Source organism: Dryas octopetala, chromosome 5, assembly GCF_963921425.1.
Source record: "Dryas octopetala chromosome 5, drDryOcto1.1, whole genome shotgun sequence".
Classification (NCBI taxonomy): domain Eukaryota; kingdom Viridiplantae; phylum Streptophyta; class Magnoliopsida; order Rosales; family Rosaceae; genus Dryas; species Dryas octopetala.
In genome coordinates this window covers 12,690,284-12,707,289 of record NC_141370.1, presented here as the reverse complement: position 1 = coordinate 12,707,289, position 17,006 = coordinate 12,690,284, and the positions used below count along the sequence as shown (strand labels likewise).

General features: G+C 35.7%; 4 protein-coding genes across 4 annotated transcripts in view; all 4 read right to left on the bottom strand.

Moving 5' to 3' along the window:
* The window catches only part of NAPRT2 (nicotinate phosphoribosyltransferase 2), an 84,520-nt gene that overhangs the window by 18,141 nt on the left and 49,373 nt on the right, over positions 1-17,006 (bottom strand). The gene's annotated exons all lie outside the window — the stretch shown is intronic.
* LOC147284429 (uncharacterized) lies at positions 2,141-3,878 on the bottom strand. Its single transcript, XM_086245681.1, has 5 exons — positions 3,654-3,878; positions 3,104-3,316; positions 2,878-2,970; positions 2,653-2,751; positions 2,141-2,497 (listed from the first exon to the last, which is right to left on the bottom strand). The coding sequence occupies exons 1-5, from the start codon at positions 3,762-3,764 to the stop codon at positions 2,141-2,143; spliced, it is 873 nt and encodes a 290-aa protein (XP_086101807.1). The 5' UTR covers positions 3,765-3,878.
* LOC147284428 (uncharacterized) lies at positions 4,324-7,899 on the bottom strand. Its single transcript, XM_086245680.1, has 3 exons — positions 5,345-7,899; positions 5,165-5,256; positions 4,324-5,108 (listed from the first exon to the last, which is right to left on the bottom strand). Exons 1-3 carry the CDS (start codon positions 7,897-7,899, stop codon positions 4,324-4,326), a joined length of 3,432 nt encoding a protein of 1,143 aa, XP_086101806.1.
* On the bottom strand, positions 11,557-14,184 carry LOC147284427 (Subtilisin-like serine endopeptidase family protein). The gene has a single exon (XM_086244437.1). It carries the CDS (start codon positions 14,173-14,175, stop codon positions 11,902-11,904), a length of 2,274 nt encoding a protein of 757 aa, XP_086100563.1. The 5' UTR covers positions 14,176-14,184; the 3' UTR covers positions 11,557-11,901.

Sequence of the window (17,006 nt, the reverse complement as noted above, 5' to 3'; positions counted from 1 at the left end):
CACAAAACACCAGCCAATAATGTGTGTACGATTTTTTTTTTTGGTTGTTCTTCATTATTCTGGGATCTTTTACTAGCATGCTCTTAGCCTACCTTTTCAATTTTGTTAAAAGTCTTCATGTTATTTTGTTTTAATTCATTGTTGATTTAGATTTACCTCTCTTTGGCTTTTGGTTTATTAAAGTCTAACATTAAGGTACAAAGAATTAAGAACGTACTTTTTTTTCTTCTTTTGATTACAGGGGAGGGGGAGGGTTCGAACCCAGGTGTGTAAAGGGGAGCTTTTGTCCTCGGCTAACTAGGTCAATCCCAAATCACAAAGAATTAAGAACTTAGATAATTAGTTAATTGTTCATTTGCTTGTGACCACTACAACAAAGTAGCCTTTTAGCGGGGAAAAATTTCCTCGCTAAAAGTAAGCTTATCCTCGCAAAAAGTTTTTGGCGAGGATTTTTCATTCGTCATCAACTTGTCGCTGTATCGCCGTCGAGGAAAGTCTATAGCGACGAAAATCTGGATTCCTCGCTATTCTTTTCCAGCGACGCTAAAAGTTTTTCCTCGCTAAATCCTTTTTGCGAGCATATAATTCCTCGCAAAAAAGGAATTAATTTGATGCAAAAAATATTAAAAACGTCTGCAAATAATTTTAGTGACGACATTTTTTTCCTCGCTAATGCTAAACTCCTCGCTAAAGTTTAATAATCAATTAATATATTGTTTTATAAAACAAAAAAAATTTATTTCTTTTCAGCAACATAATGCGATTTCCTCGCTGTAAGTGAATTTTAGTGAGGAATTGTATCCTCCCTATAGGTTATTTAGGGCAAGGAATTAAATCTCCTCACTGTAAGTGACTTATTGTAAATGACATATGGTGAGGAAATCCCATATTTTCCTCGCAATATGTTTCCTTTGGCGAGAAATACTTTCCTCGCTATAGGTCCTCTACAACGAGAAATTTTTTTTTGCCACCAAAAGTTTGATATTTGATAGATCATTTTGTAGTTTTTTTATATTTATTGATAACCAAATAAGACAACAATTAAAACAATATATAACATATATCAACACTAGTTTAGACTAGTTTCACAATGCCATTAAACATTCAATAGGTCTCTTAAATTAAAAGTCATAATTAAGTACAAAAGGAAAAGAAATTAAAATATTGATCACTAGCAAAAATAGAGGGAATCATCATTAAGTGCATGAAAACTAATAGTTAGTAGCCATCATAGAGGGAGTCATAATTAAGTGCATCAAAACAAACACTTAGTAGTCCTCAGCCTTTTTGATCTTCTCCTCTAAGACTTTCATTACTTTACTTTGATGGTCTAGTTGTTGTTGCAGAGTCTCAAAAATATGTTGTTGAGCTTGAAAATCATCCTCTAACTCTTACTCTACAAAATGAAAACCAACATGGACAGCAGATAGCATGTTCAATTCAAATGCTTTACTTTCAAGATAAACACCCCTAAAATTTTGAAAAGAAAGGATGAAAATTCCACTGCAACAGAATATACACCACATTGAGAGAAATCTAAAAAATGTAATTAAACCTTTATGTAAAGCAAACCTACACAACTGGAACATAGTGGAGAATAAACAACAATGTAATTGGGCAAGTAAGATGAAGCCTCAGATTAATAAATCAAAGAGAAAGACATGCTTGAGAGTTCAAAAGGAATAACAGCCATAAAATGAAAACCAACCTATATGGACAACATATAGCATGTTCAATTCAAGTGTTTTACTTTAAATGATAAAACACCCCTAAACTTTTGAAAATGAAAGGAAGAAGATCCTTCCAGAAGAGAAGGCAACATTTCAGTAACACACCCCAAGATATACTAAGATGTCGATTCGGTCATCAATGCCAATATCACATTTCAGTTCAAGCAAGAAAGTAAATTTCTATATGTATATTGCAAAAGTGGAATTTCAGCCTCCTGATCGAATCCTAATATCAGGGAACAAAAATTAATCTATTTCCCAGCAGCATGCTCTAATATATCCACAACTACAACCCCAAGAAATTAAACTAAACAAAATGATAGCACATGTAACTAAGTTATATAGATAAAAAAAAAACAATAAAAACATCAGAAGAACCTTACCAAAACAAAAGATAAAAAAGAAGAAGCTTATTGAGGAGGTCGTTGGCCTGACATGTACATATTCATGAACTCCTCAAACTTGTCGCTCCTCTCCTCAGACTTTTTGATCTTCTCCTCCAACACTTTGATTACTTCACTTTGATGGTCAAGTTGTTGTTGCTGAGTCTCGACAATCTGTTGTTGAGCTTGAAGCTGTTGCTCTAACTCTTTATTCTTTTGAGTCACAAATGCTCGAGAGTGAGATTCTGCAGGTTGAGGGCCAAAACCACAACCCTTTATGTAGCCAGATCTGACCCCAAGGACTTTCGCACATATTTCATCATCTGTCATTGTTATAGTCCCATCTTCAAGAGTATTCTCATTCCGCATAGTAATCATCTTGTCCTAGAAACCAGAACACTTAATGATCAAAGACCATATATACTTATGTACTTAATGATCAAAGACTACCATATATACTTACCCACATAACTTTTGCTTAGTAATCATCTTGTCCTAAAAATATTGAAGAAAAGGAACCAAAGACCATAAATACTCACCCACATAACTTTTGCTCCTGCATCCCATCCATTTTTCTCATTTTTATGTTCTGTTTCAAAGCGATCAATTGCACCTTGCCTCTGACCAGTTTCTTCAGCCTAAGCACATTTATACAATCAAAGTTAAAATTAGTTTATAACTTTTATATATAAAAAAGATTTGCACATGATTAATGTTAGTTTATAATTTTTATATGTAAAAAAAAAAAACTAATGATATCTTACAATCTCTTCTTGGTGCGCCATAAAAGACTTTGACCCAGCTTTGTGGTTATACTTTGCCTCCGACCTATTCTTAGTATTTTTCTCTGAGCGTTCCTGCAAATAATTACAAAATAAATTGAAGCAATTCTCAACAAATCCACACAAAGGGCCTGCGAATAGAGGTAGGAGGAGAGAGTACTCTTAAACAAAAAAACAAATAAGCTTTAAGACAAATTAACAATTTTACCAGGAACTTTGTGCTAGAATAGCGTGTACAAAGGAAATCCCATTCTTCCTGAGTAGATACGTCAGGATGTTTGTTTTTTCGGGCCTCATCAATTGTTGGGTACTTAGCAAAATGCAACTTCAACGCATGTCGGAAATCACAGAACCGTCTTTGAAACAGCGTATTAACACATTTTTGAACATGAGGTAGCGACATATCAATGTCGTACTTACTCTGTATGGAACCAAATTCAAGTTAAACCCATGAGACATTAATTTAAAACTAAAGTGTAAGTGGCAAGTTGATAATTTATTGCAGCAAAAGAGAACATGTATCAGGAGACCCAGTAGAACATGTTGCAGCAAAGAAGCTGATAAGTGGCAAGTTAAACCCAGTAGACAATGTATGACAACCTAGAGGCGCTAAATAAAATAATATGGACAATGTAATATCAGTAGTATGTATGGAAAAAATAAGATGTTTTGCAAGAGGAAATGCTATTAGATGTTTTCATATAAGCAATGTAGGTAATCATTCAGTGAAAAGAAAAAAAAGGAAAAAAATTACTTACTGTTAGTTTTGCAATCATCTTAGTCTTGTCAACTTGATCTATATCCTTCCATTTCTCCACGTTTAGTGGTGCACAAGTTCTGACTGTGAAGCCAATTTCATTCACAAACATACATGCATTTGGACCAGTAGGCCTCCCATTCTCACTATTCAAAGTAACTGGTATTTTTCCTTTAAGCTGAGTCTGAAGTTTATCAGAATTAAGTCCACGAGAATTTAATCTGACTTTTTTCACAGCACCTACATCACACTTATTAATTAATTATTTGTGGATGCATAAATTTCTCTTTTATTGACATAAAATATAACACATACATACCGGTACCACTAGTACTGCCCTCAGTGCCAGCTGATGTCACAATAGCAGCATCCTCATCTTGTGGAGTTTGCGAAGACACCTCATTAGTAGTTTGGAGAAGACTACGTTTTTGGTTACGGGTTACCATTATGATTACCTGCTATAAAGACATGCAATTATAGTGCACAAAGAAGAAGGCATGACTTTATTTTTTACTTGTTTAGAAGCCTTGACTGTAGGAATTCAATTCATTAATAGGGAAAAGGTAATACACAGTAAGGGGGGCTATAATGAACCTAACCCCTCAAAAAACATGCAAGCTTTAAAAAGCCCCTAAAAAAACAAAACAAAAGAACAAATACATCTATCAAACTTAATCACTATCATTATCACGCTCAAAAACTCCTTCACCTTCACTGTCATCACCTAATGGAGTAACTTCTTCAGTAACATCATTTATAAAATCAGTAAGATCATCTTCTACCACCCTTATATTGTTCTCAATATTTGAACTAATGATCTCAGATTCAACATCTATTCGATTTAATTGGGGATTTTCTAGATCATCTGCCTGAACATGCCATTGCATATCATTGAACTCTTCTTGGTAAGCTTCAGTATTAGTCGCCTGATGACTAATGTCATCTACCTCTTCATCTACATTTATCTCTGGGACGTCCCACAAATGTCTGTATTCCACTTTTTGTACAACTTTCCAACTAGGACCCAGCTTATAATCATCAAGATAGAACACTTGTTGTGCTTGAGTAGCAAGTATATAAGGATCAGTCTCATACCACGTAGAGCTAACATTAATGCTTGTGAGATTGTAATATTTTTGTATTCTCCTTTTACTTGAGTCTGTGTTAAACCACTTACACTTGAATAGAAACACCTTATAGTTCATAATGTAACTCAATTCTACAACACTCAGTAAAACACCATAATAATCCTGACTCCCACCATTGTGTTCTCCTGGGACAAGGATTCCACTATTTTGTGTGGTACGATGATTATCGAGATCTTTAGTGTGGAATCGAACTCCATTAATGATGCATCCAGTGTACGTATGAACCCGAACATCAGGTCCACAGGCCAAAGAATAAAGTGAATCAGTAGCTTCCACTGATCTTGTATGCCACATACATATATAACTACCTTTTAAAAATTAAATGAAGCATGTATGTTATTCAACTAACAGAGGCATGTATAACTTACACGATTCTCAAACCACTTTGGAAACTCAAGCTCTTGTCTTTTATATAAATTGTTTTGACTTGTTAACTTCAAGACATCCATATGTTCCCTAGATGTGTAAATTAACAATTGAACTATTAAGTTTATATATTCCACAGAAAAAGATAAATGAAATACACACGAAAATTAACACTTACGTCAAATACGGTTGCAACTCTTCACAGTTGTGGAGCACATACCAGTGAGCATTATCAACTTCGTTTTTTTCCATTAGCATATATATTCTTCCAGAAATCGGACGAGCTTTTTGAGAGAACACTGACAGACCACCTTCTTTTCTATTAGACACTACATCATCATTTCGTTCATCTTGATTAAATCGCGTTTCAATGCCATGAAAGTACATAGAACAAAAAGTTATTGCTTCATTTACAATGTATCCTTCAGCAATTGAACCTTCCGGGCGAGCAGTATTTCTAACATATTTTTTTAATGTTCCCAAGTTTCTTTCTATCGGATACATCCACCGATATGTAACAGGGCCAGCAAGTTTGGCTTCTTGCGGTAAATGGACTGCTAGGTGAACCATTATATCAAAAAATGCTGGAGGAAAAATCCTTTCCAGTTTGCATAATACGAGAACAATATTTTTCTCTAGTCGTTCCAAGTCAGACAGATTTAGAGTTTTAGAGCATATATCCTGGAAGAAAATAGATAACTCAATCAATGCTGTATACACATCCTTATCTACATATGGACGAATACCAACCGGGAGAAGACGTTGAAGTAAAACATGACAATCATGGCTTTTTAATCCATATATTTTCCCATCATCAATGCTTGCATTCCTAGAAATATTAGCAGCGTACCCATCAGGAAATTTGACAGATTTTAAAAACTTACAAAAATCTTTGCGCTGATCTGCTTTCAATGTATACCTAGCAGGAGGTTTTCTTAATTTATTATTCCCTTCACTATTAAGATGCAGTTCTTCCCTTATTTCCATATCAGCCAAGTCAAGCCGAGCCTTATCTGTGTCTTTCGTTTTTCCTTCAATGTTCAACAATGTCCCAATGACACTATCACAAATATTTTTTTCTACATGCATAACATCAATATTATGTCTCACCTTAAGCTTCGACCAATACTCTAACTCAAAAAAAATACTCTTCTTTGTCCAATTCAACTCCTCCGGCTTTCGTTTTCGCTTCCTATCCACATTGTCTGGATGTTTACCGGGCTTAGAACTTCGAATCCGATCTAATTGCTTTAATATATCATCACCGGAAAACAACCTTGGAGCTAGTCGATTCTCAGTTTTACCATTATATTCTTTACTTTTTCTCCATGAATGATTTTTTGTTAAAAATCGGCGGTGACCCATGTAACATATTTTACCCCTCAAACCATCTGATGTTATATCTTCATTGCAAACAGGACATGCCTTATAGCCTTTTGTGCTCCAACCAGATATGTTCCCATAAGCAGGGAAATCGTTAATAGTCCATAATACACATGCATGCATACGAAAACTTTTCCCAACAGACACATCAAAAGTTTGAACACCATCCTCCCACAATTCTCTTAACTCATCCACTAATGGTCGAAGGTACACATCAATGTCCTTTCCAGGTGCTTTTGGTCCTGGAATAAGCAATGCCATCATAGAAAAAACCTGCTTCATACATTTCCAAGGTGGCAAATTGTACGGCACAAGTATAACAGGCCACATACTATAGTTGCTGCTCATATTTCCAAATGGATTAAATCCATCTGTTGCAAGGCCTAACCTGACATTTCGAGAGTCTTGTGCAAACCAGGGATAATTCTTATCAAACTCCTTCCACTCTTGTGTATCTGCAGGATGTCTGAAAACACCATCTTCATTTAATCTTTTTTCTTTATGCCATTTCATGTCAGTAGAAGTATGCCTAGACATAAATAACCTCTGCAACCTCGGCTTTAACGGGAAATAGCGCAATACCTTTTGTGGAATCTTCTTCCGCTTATCATTACACGGTTTGTATCTCGGTTCATCACACTCAGGACATTTATCAAGAGTTTCATTATTTTTCCAAAACAATGCACAGTCGTACTTGCAAGCATGAATAGATTCATACCCCAAACCCAATTCTCGCAGCATTTTTTTTGCCTCATATGTTGATGCCGGGATAATTGCTTCTTTTGGATGAGAATCTTTCAAAACTTGAAGCAACATATTGAAGGATTTATTAGTCCAACGACCGAGGACCTTAATATGCATCAACTTTACAACAAAAGACAATACAGAAAACTTCCTACAACCTGGATACAGCTCTTGTTTAGCTTCACCATATAAATAATCAAATTTTTGAGCATGATCAGGTAAATCATTACCGCTGGTCTCCTCTACATCTGTTTCCATATCAATAGGCCCTCGCACATCATTTAACAAAGAAATAATCTCATCATTATTACCATCATCATCTTCATTATCAGTTCCAGTGTAATCTTCTCCTTGGTTATTAGATGCATCATCAACAGGGTCACCATGAAATATCCATTTTTCATAATTGCGTGCAAAGCCATAAACACGTAGATGACGACGAACTACATCTAAAGTATGAAAACTTCCATTCTGACAGTTACGACAAGGACATCGTGTCTTACTTTCTCTATTCAAATGTTCTTTGGCAACATTAATGAATAAATTGACTCCATTAATATATTCCTTACACAACTTATTTGGTAAGAACATCCAACTCCGATCCATCCTAACAAATAAGTACCCTCAAATTTAATACGAAGCATTAAAAATACCTCAGCAAAATTATCACAAACAATCATCAAATATAAAATAAATATATACAACTGTAAGAAAAATGAAAAGGGAGTGAATGAATGAGGCTAAATGTATTTTATTTATTGCTTGAAACCTATTTTTGATTATTTTTTACAACCTAAAGTTAAAGAACTATTAAAAAAAAAAAAAAAGGTCAAAATGACAGAGTATTTTTCATTCATGGCACAAATTAAACAATTTCCATCATATAAAGATTTAACTTAAAAACAAAAAATAGTGTAAATACTCTCACCGGAACATGCAATTAGATTTGTTTACTTCTTTTGTTACTAAATTGAGTTAAGTGGATTTTAATGTGTGCATCTAAAACAATACAAAATTATTGCACATTTTGATAAATTAAAACAATATAACTTACTCAATCTGTGTTTCCAATAAGTGAATATGCTTCGAAGCTATAGTAACTTTAACTCTCCAGCTAATGAATACGTCCCACCTACACAAAATTGAGAATAGATTTCATTAGTATAACATAATTTAAAATGTTAATATAAATAACAAAAAGAAAAGAAAACAAAAAGTAAGGAATAAGCAGAGCCACCTTGAAAAATTAACAAAAATGTTAATATACATCTCACCTACTTCTAATCACCTTAAAGAGCCACCTTCAAATAAATCAATACGTAAAACAATGTGTAGGGAAGGAGTTGCAGAGAAAGAAAAAAACTAAAACTAAACTTTGGCAATTGTATTACATGTGATAGCCCAATAATATATATGTATTGCCTCAGCCCAATTTTGTATCCATTAACTTCTTGAAATAAATATTGTGCTATATATATATATATAAATTGCAGGGTCCAGAAGTAGTACTCTCTTAGAATCACTCTCTGGGTTGCAGTAAGAGTATGGCTATGTGGGTGTGGCCATATAATTCATTGATGATCATGACGACTGCATTATTATAGTTTATTTCTTGTATTAGTTTGGTATTGTTGTGCAGTGGCAGTAAAAGTACTAGTACTAATAGAGAAGGGATGAAATCAGAGGGTGTGAATTATAATCTAAGTAAGGTAGAGCTATTAGGTGCGAATGTAAGTACAGGCAACAATAACGGAGTTAAATTGCAGCTAAGCATAGAATGGAATTGGAAAAAAAAAAAAAGTTAAACTAATTAAATGGAGATCGAATCCCTTTCAATTCCATTCCATATACCTTATTAAATTAATGGAGTTCACTACAATCACATAACTCAAAAAGCAACAAATGGTGGTCTAGAGAGGAAGCAGCAAAGAAAAAATAAAACATAAAGACAAGACCATAAAAACTCAATTGCAGCAAAGAAAACAGAACATAAAGACAAGGCAAAGACAAAACAGAACATAAAGACAAGACAATAGAACTAAAGGGGAATCGTAATTTTCTTTTGCTGGGGAGGTGAAAAACAAAAAAAAAAACAAAACAAAAAAAAACCGAAAAAGGGGAGCTAGCTAGGAGTCACAGTAGAACTTACTGCAGGAGAAGGAGGTGTCGTCGATGGCGTCGGTGCCGTCGGTGGAGTAGAGAGAACCAGATAGAGAGAGAGAGAGTGAGAGAGAGTGTGAGGCGGTGGAGGTAGTCTTTTCAATTCCTTTACTGAAATGTTATTAAAAGTTAAAACCCAGAAGTTTGTTTTCAATTTTTTTGTTAATAAAATTAAAACCATCAGTGAGGAAATTTAAAATTCCTCGGTGAACACATCATACTGCGACGCACCAATTTTCCTCGCCACATATGCATACCAACAAAACCAATATGTTCCTCGCTATATGGTAATTTTTAGCGAGGAACCATGAATTTTTGTCGCGGATATTTAACATTATTTTTTAAATGAGAAAAAAAAGGGCGGTACATCTAAAAACTTTCGAAAATAATTTCCAAAATATATGGCGAGGAATTGAGATTGTCGCAGAAATATTTAATTAGCGACGAATTAAAATTATTTCCTCGCTGAAACATTGGCGGTTGCGGGAAAAATTCCCGCCAATCTTTTAGTGAGGAAACAAGATTTCCTCGCGCAATGGGTCATTTAGCGAGTATATATGTCGTCGCCAAATCCACCATTTCCTCGCTAATTGTTAGATAACTTTAGAGACCAAATTCATTATACTAGGAGCGACAAACTAAACTATTCCTCGCAAAAAATGCTCTACAGTGAGGAAAAATAATTCCTCGCTAAAAGTTTAGTCGCTAAAAACCACCTTTGTTGTAGTGGACACAATATCCATTCGATTAAAAGTTAATTGCATAGTTTTTAAGAGCAATGTCATAGTTATATTTTCTAATCGATGAACTTTGTTGCAAGGTTTTAAAACCTTTCAACTCAAACAAAATAACTCCTTTGACACATGGACAATATAGCTAGGCTGAATCTCTGTAGACCACTTTCCTGCGCGCATCATTTTCAGTGAGATTTCTTCCCCATATCCTTTCAAACATATCACTTTGTTTTCCTCCTTTCTTAAATAGCAGCTTAAGTTTCTGAAAATAAAAAACTATAGGGTTGTATTGTTTCTTCTAGCCCACCCCTAGGACCATATATATCACATCCTCTCAACAGTCAAGTCTCATCTCTGCCTGCCTCATACTGCTGACCTTGCATAATCAATTGGAAACTAGGACATACATTTAGCTTATTTCCATCTGTCACAGTCACTCAAAAATGTGTTGTTGGTTTCATATATCATCCTCCTTGCCTTGCAGCCTCTATATCAAGGAAGTTGCATGTGAGTTGTTTGTTAAATTGCCCTTTTTTCTTTTACCACTCCTTTAATTATAATGGTATTTTAATTTGTAACAGTTTCAGTTAAATTCTCATACGACTCTGACACTCTCCTCATTATAAGCAGTGGTTTTTCTGCTGGATCACTATTCAGCATTTCCTCTGCAACTAAAAGATACAGATGTAATGGTATCTGCACAGGTTTGAACACTTCATCCCAATCATAGCTTTTTCTTCTTTCTTGCTTTCATTTCTCCATGCAAAAGCCTTTTAACTAATGCTAATGTCACCTATTGTCCTTTTTGATTCCCTGGATTATTAAACACCATATTCCTGATTTCTTGCTTTAAAACCATTGAGGAAACTAGCAATGAAAGAAATCTTCCTTTTTAACCCTTTGTTTCTGACCAGTATTAGTGCTTTCAAGAATCAATTCTTCAAATCTTTCTTGGTGCTCAGTCACAGTGGTGATTAATTTGTTGCAACTTGTTAAACTCTTCTACCAAGTTCTCAAATCCCCTTGATCTGCAAATCTGAAGCAAATAATTTGATGCACAAATCATCTGCAAATTTTTGTGCAGCTGTTGCATGAGGCTGCTAACATGCATAGCAGCTAACTAGCTGATATCTACTTGCTCTCTTGCTAATTAATGTTGCTGCAACTTTTAAGTTATCAATTTTCTTTTCTCTATGTGCACACAAACAACTATAGTTCTGATAAGAAATTACTAGCTAAAATAAATTGAATGAATTTTCATATAAAATAATAGAAAGATATACTAATAGATTCAATGTAGGATTTAACATTGACATTAAAAAATAAAAAAATCTCTTACCCTTATGCAACACATGTATCATGGCAACAATAACCATTAAAAGTACCCCATAAAATCCACCACCATTTCAAAGTCCTATCACAGCAAATTGTAAATTGCAGAGATACATAGGCTACAAAAAAGGAATAAAGTAAAGAACAGTGGAACAAAAAAAACCAGAAGGAAAGAGCTAGGACATGCATGGAGAAAAAGTTGGGTATACACTCAAAGTACCTTTTATTTGATCACATTGAACCTTACTTTCCTGTACCCATGTATAACCTTCTCACAACACTTTTATTTTTATAGGATTACATTCCTTCTTAGTTTTTTGGTGAGAATGAGGCAGATACAATAACTTTTGCTTCCTGACAGCTAGTTAAGCCCATATAATAGCTAATCTAGGGTGATGCTTGTGGCCACTATTGGACTCCTCACAACATATTTTCCACCATCATCAACCCAACTAAGAGAGCCTTGGACCACACCTTCTTTCAATAATTTTGGACCTTCCAAAGTGAGCTTGTAACTTAGCTTTTCATACTTCGGCTTGAATACCAACCTCTGTGGCTCCACCTTTACCTTCAAACCAGCCATGGCTGTAAACTTTGCAGTATAATTTGACCTTTGCTCTCCCACATTTGTTAGTGTCCTCCTAAATTCTTGCACTATCTTTGCACCAGAATTTGAACCATCACTGTTAAAGTAAGCAATGAAAGATGGGTAATTAAGATCCAATGACCTGTTGACACAGCTGTGAGTAGACCCTGTAATGATTCTTATCTGTTTTGCGGTGTAATTCATTGCACACAGAAGCTTGATGTAGTCCTCTGTTGTTGCATCGTAGATAAGCCCCGGATTTAGTGCCTTGTTGGAACTAATGTGTCCAGCTCCAATGTCTAGGGGGGTTGCTGGGAGGTCAGTATTAGCAGCATCTTTGATGGGACTTAGAGTATTGTCCAATGGATTAGCTGTGGTCATAAGGGCGGATCTAATGGCTGCAGGGCTCCAATCTGGGTGCACCCCCTTAATGAGAGCAGCCACACCTGCCACATGGGGAGCAGCCATTGAAGTGCCTGAATCAAAATTGAAGTCACTGAACAAAGGGCCTGACTGAACTTCAGCTACTGAACTAGTTGGGGACCAGGATGCCAGGACTGATGACCCAGGGGCTAGAATGTCTGGCTTCAAGACAGTTGGGCATCTTTGAAATGGCCCTCTAGAGCTGTAATCATCAACTTTTGGTGCTGGTTTCGTACCAAGGACAGTTTTCCGGAATTCCAAAATTCCTCTGGGATTACTACCCTGCTTAAAATAGTTTATCACTCTTTGGCCATCTTGCAGACCAATAAATGCTGCTGGAAATGTGTTTCTAGTGTAGAAATCTGACAAGGTAATATTGGAAATGAAGACAGCTCCTGAAACTCTTGCAGACTTGGCATTTTCAACTTGATCGCTTATACTCAAATTGTCTTTACACACAACAATCTTGTTTCTGATTTTCTTCAAGTCATTCACACTTTCACAGCCATCCATGAAAACAAGTGGTATTTGGTTTCTAGAGAAGTTCCCTGGATACAACGAAGTAAACGGGATTTGCATACCATTTCCCAAGGTTAAAATCCCCTCAAGCTCACGGTCTATAGTGCCTGCACCGACTATCACTGCCCATGGTGCTCCATTGATTAAGGTCCCATAGTTAGGGCCATCATTTCCTGCTGCAGCTGCAACAAGTATTCCCTTCTCCATAGCTGCAAAAGTGGCTATTGCAATTGTGTCATCTTCCAAAAACTGGTCATCATCCAAGCCGAAACCCAAGGACAGTGACAATACATCCACCCCATCTTGAATTGCTTGGTCTATAGCAGCAAGAACATCAGATTCATACACTCTGTTATCCCAAACCACTTTGTACATAGCTATTCGAGCTCTAGGAGCCACGCCTCTAGCTGTGCCGATAGCATAACCAAAATAGGAGGCACCTTTCACATCATGACCAGCAGCAGTGGAGGAAGTATGTGTTCCATGTCCATCTGTATCGCGGGGCGAGTTCATGGTAATTTTTAACTTGGGATTGTTGGCAAGTAAGCCTTTGTTGTAAAACCGAGCCCCAATGAGTTTTTTGTTGCACAAGGAAGAATTGAATTGGGTGCCAGATTCACATTTTCCTTTCCACCTGGAAGGGACTTCAGAAGTGATTCCTTCATCATTGAAGCTTTCACTCTCCGGCCAAATTCCAGTGTCAACCAAACCAATTATGACATTTTCACCATAATTTGAAGCAGGCCATGCACCAGATGAGGAAGTTAGGCCAAGGAACTGAGAAGTATGAGTGGTGTGGAGTTTAAGGGGGCGATCGGAAGTGAAAGAAATGAAGCCAGGGGACTTTTTGAGGGCTTCAAGTTCAGGAAGAGTGAGAGTAGCACTAAAGCCTCGGATGGAATTAGTGTAGGCATGAATGAGCTTTGTGGTAGAACTTGATGCTTCAGCAGCACTGCCTGATATAGATAAAAGGGTGGCTAAATACCAATTCTGGTGACCAGAGAAGGCTTTTGGCATGGCTGAGGAGTCCATGTGGATGATATACGTGTGAGATTGTGCAGAAATTTCGTTAAGGAGAGTGATTGCAAACAAATATGCACACACAAGTTGCAGGACTAGAGTAGCCATTGGTGAGCAATGGACTTTTGTGAACTGATCTTTGGCTATATTTATACACATGGTTCAATTGCAATGTGTTATGCATGACCATGGACCACTAAAACATAGTGATCAAAATGAGTGTCTACCATAGCAAGTTTCACACTCATCTAAAGATTGGGGGCAAGTTGGATACCCCACAATCCACATTGTTCTTCTTTTTCTCTGTAAGAGGAAAGTCTGGCCCGTGAGAATAAGATTACTCTCTCTCTCTCTCTCTCTCTCTCTCTCTCTCTCTCTCTCTCTCTCTCTCTCTCATACTATATTACTACAAATAGCATTGATAGAGGTGCTGCTGAAGACCCCAAATTAATGGGCCAGGAACTTTTGAAAGGCCTCTTAAGGTGGAAAGGCCACAAAATTGGATACTTTTCTCCAACACCTTTTGAAAGACGACCAACTATCCTAATTACTAATAATTCTATTTACTATGAAAGAAATGATGAGAGTTTGCTTGTAGTGAATGAAACTTAGTCTCTCATTAATCAATCACATAATGTCGTCACTATTAAATATTCATCCTAAACATTTAAGCTGAGGTGGCAAGACTCAATGGGTATATAACTCAAACAGTTAACATCATTGTGTGAATTGGGATGATGAATTAGAAGACAAAATACAAGTTAATTAATAATTGATGAACCAGAAATAATCAGAACTACTGCATACCAATTCCCACTCTGATGTTTATAGCCGGACAGTCATACCTTGGAATGAATTGTTCCAACTCCAACCTGCCCCATTGATTTCATTCAATTGAAGATCACTACATAAAACTTAATGTGTCACATAAATAATCTTGGTCATAGACGTTGAATAATTAATCCATGATTTTGTATAAAATTTGTGTCACTTTGAAACCATCAACCTTAAATCTGTCATCCATCACCTCTCTCCTCTCCATCTTGGTTATGATGAAAACCAAGTTTTTTAGAGGAGATTTCTTGAGCATGCTAGAGTACAAACTATTAGTCGGGGTGGTGAGCCAATTTAAGTTAATATCTTCTTTGACCACCATTTATGCGTGTGTTTCCTAGGAAGCTTAAGAATGGCAACTGTATCAAGCTTGTACAAGACCTTAATTAGCCTCAACACTTGTAAATTGACCACATTCCCAATCCTTTCAGGCAAGGCAGATAGCTTATGACAATCGGTGACACTGAGCTTCTTTAGGTGAAAGAGATTAATTGATTAATATGCTCCACTCCATTTCCACGAACAAGACCATAACTTGACTCGCTTAAACTATTCTAACCTTTGAGCATAATCACCGAGGCAATTATATATACCAGCAGTTGGAACTCATGGTCTTAGCCCGTATCTGAACGATCAATTTGACATGGATGACGATATGGATGACTTAGTTGGAAGGCATTATGCTATCATCAAATGCTCTTTGGAGTCTGTCATATATTTATCCACTCCCACTTACGAAACTGGGAGAGCATGTCTAAATCAAAACTTGGCAAACAAAACCTACTACTTCAAAAAATAAAGGCAACAAAAGTCATTCTAATTAATAAAGCTAGTGTGAATAAGACCAGATAAAGGCCTTTCTTATTAAACCAACTTGTGGGCTGGGCCATAGGCCCATAACTTGACAAAAACAAACCCAATATAATTAGCAAATATATTGGGTTTTGTTTAAACAAAGCAAATCTAATTAGTTTAAGCCTGAACATAAAACACAATTAGAAAAGTGTGTTAAAGATTCATCCCAAACTCTTATTTCTTAACCAATTTGCGGCATTCAGACCAAAAAAAAAAAAAAAACAACTTGCGGCAACACTTAAAACAAAGGAATAACTACTAGACGGTCTATACAAACAAAGGAAGAAGTAAAGAAACTAATTAAGGGGTGTTTGATATTCTATTTAGATCTGTTTCCAAAAAATTTCTTATTTATTTCATCTATAAATATGAAAAAAAAAAAAAAAGTTCTAGAAATTTGATACCAAATGTTCTTTAGCACGATATTTTGAGTCTCATGCATATAATATTTCACTACTAACGCATTTTGAAATTGAGAAAATTTTGCAATAAGTGGAGAAGTAAAATTTTGAGATACGTATATTAATCAAATGTCATCAAAAGTCAATTTTGTTGTAGTATACCTATAGATCAGATTGGACCTAGTTATATGCTTTCACAATTAAACAACATTGTCAAATCTTTAGGTGGATAAACGACAATGTTATTACTATTAAAAGGGATCGACCTAAAAATTTAAACATAGATGAAGAGACTCAGTGAGTATATATATATAACTTTGTTAGCCACTTAGCTCAACTGATATATATATATATATATATGATATTAATGCTCAACACCTCCTCGCGTGAAATCCTTCTTTCATATTCTTTTGAGTAGTCATAGACGTGAATACAGCTCTTTTTTTGGGGGTCCAGAAGTTCTTATGTGAAAGCCTTAAGGTGAAAAATACCCAATAGCTCTTATACCATATAGAATTACCATGTATCTTAAAAAATCTAAGTTCTTATATATTGAACACTTGATCTCCATCCAATATGGAACTAGTACGTGCTCAAACAGCAGTTAACATCATTGTGTGAATTGGGATGATGAATTCCAAGATGAAATACAAGTTAATTAATATTGATGAACCAGAAATAATCAGAAGCACTGCATACCAATTCCCACTCTGGACAGCTATATATACCTTGAAATTACGAATTGGTCCAACCTGCCCCATTTCATTCAATTGAAGATTACTGTATAAAAGTTAACGTGTCACATAAATAATCTTGGTCATGGACGTTGAAAATAACGAATCCATGATT

Coding starts and splice junctions, on each gene's coding strand:
- LOC147284428 (XM_086245680.1), bottom strand. CDS start 7,899: ATGGATCGGAGTTGGATGTTCTTACCAAATAAGTTGTGTAAGGAATAT. Junction 5,257..5,344: donor GAGTTGCAACCGTATTTGAC/GTAAGTGTTAAT, acceptor TTACACATCTAG/GGAACATATGGATGTCTTGA. Junction 5,109..5,164: donor GTGGTTTGAGAATCGTGTAA/GTTATACATGCC, acceptor AATTTTTAAAAG/GTAGTTATATATGTATGTGG.
- LOC147284429 (XM_086245681.1), bottom strand. CDS start 3,764: ATGTTTGTGAATGAAATTGGCTTCACAGTCAGAACTTGTGCACCACTA. Junction 3,317..3,653: donor AGATGATTGCAAAACTAACA/GTAAGTAATTTT, acceptor GGTTCCATACAG/AGTAAGTACGACATTGATAT. Junction 2,752..2,877: donor TGGCGCACCAAGAAGAGATT/GTAAGATATCAT, acceptor AAATGTGCTTAG/GCTGAAGAAACTGGTCAGAG.
- LOC147284427 (XM_086244437.1), bottom strand. CDS start 14,175: ATGGCTACTCTAGTCCTGCAACTTGTGTGTGCATATTTGTTTGCAATC.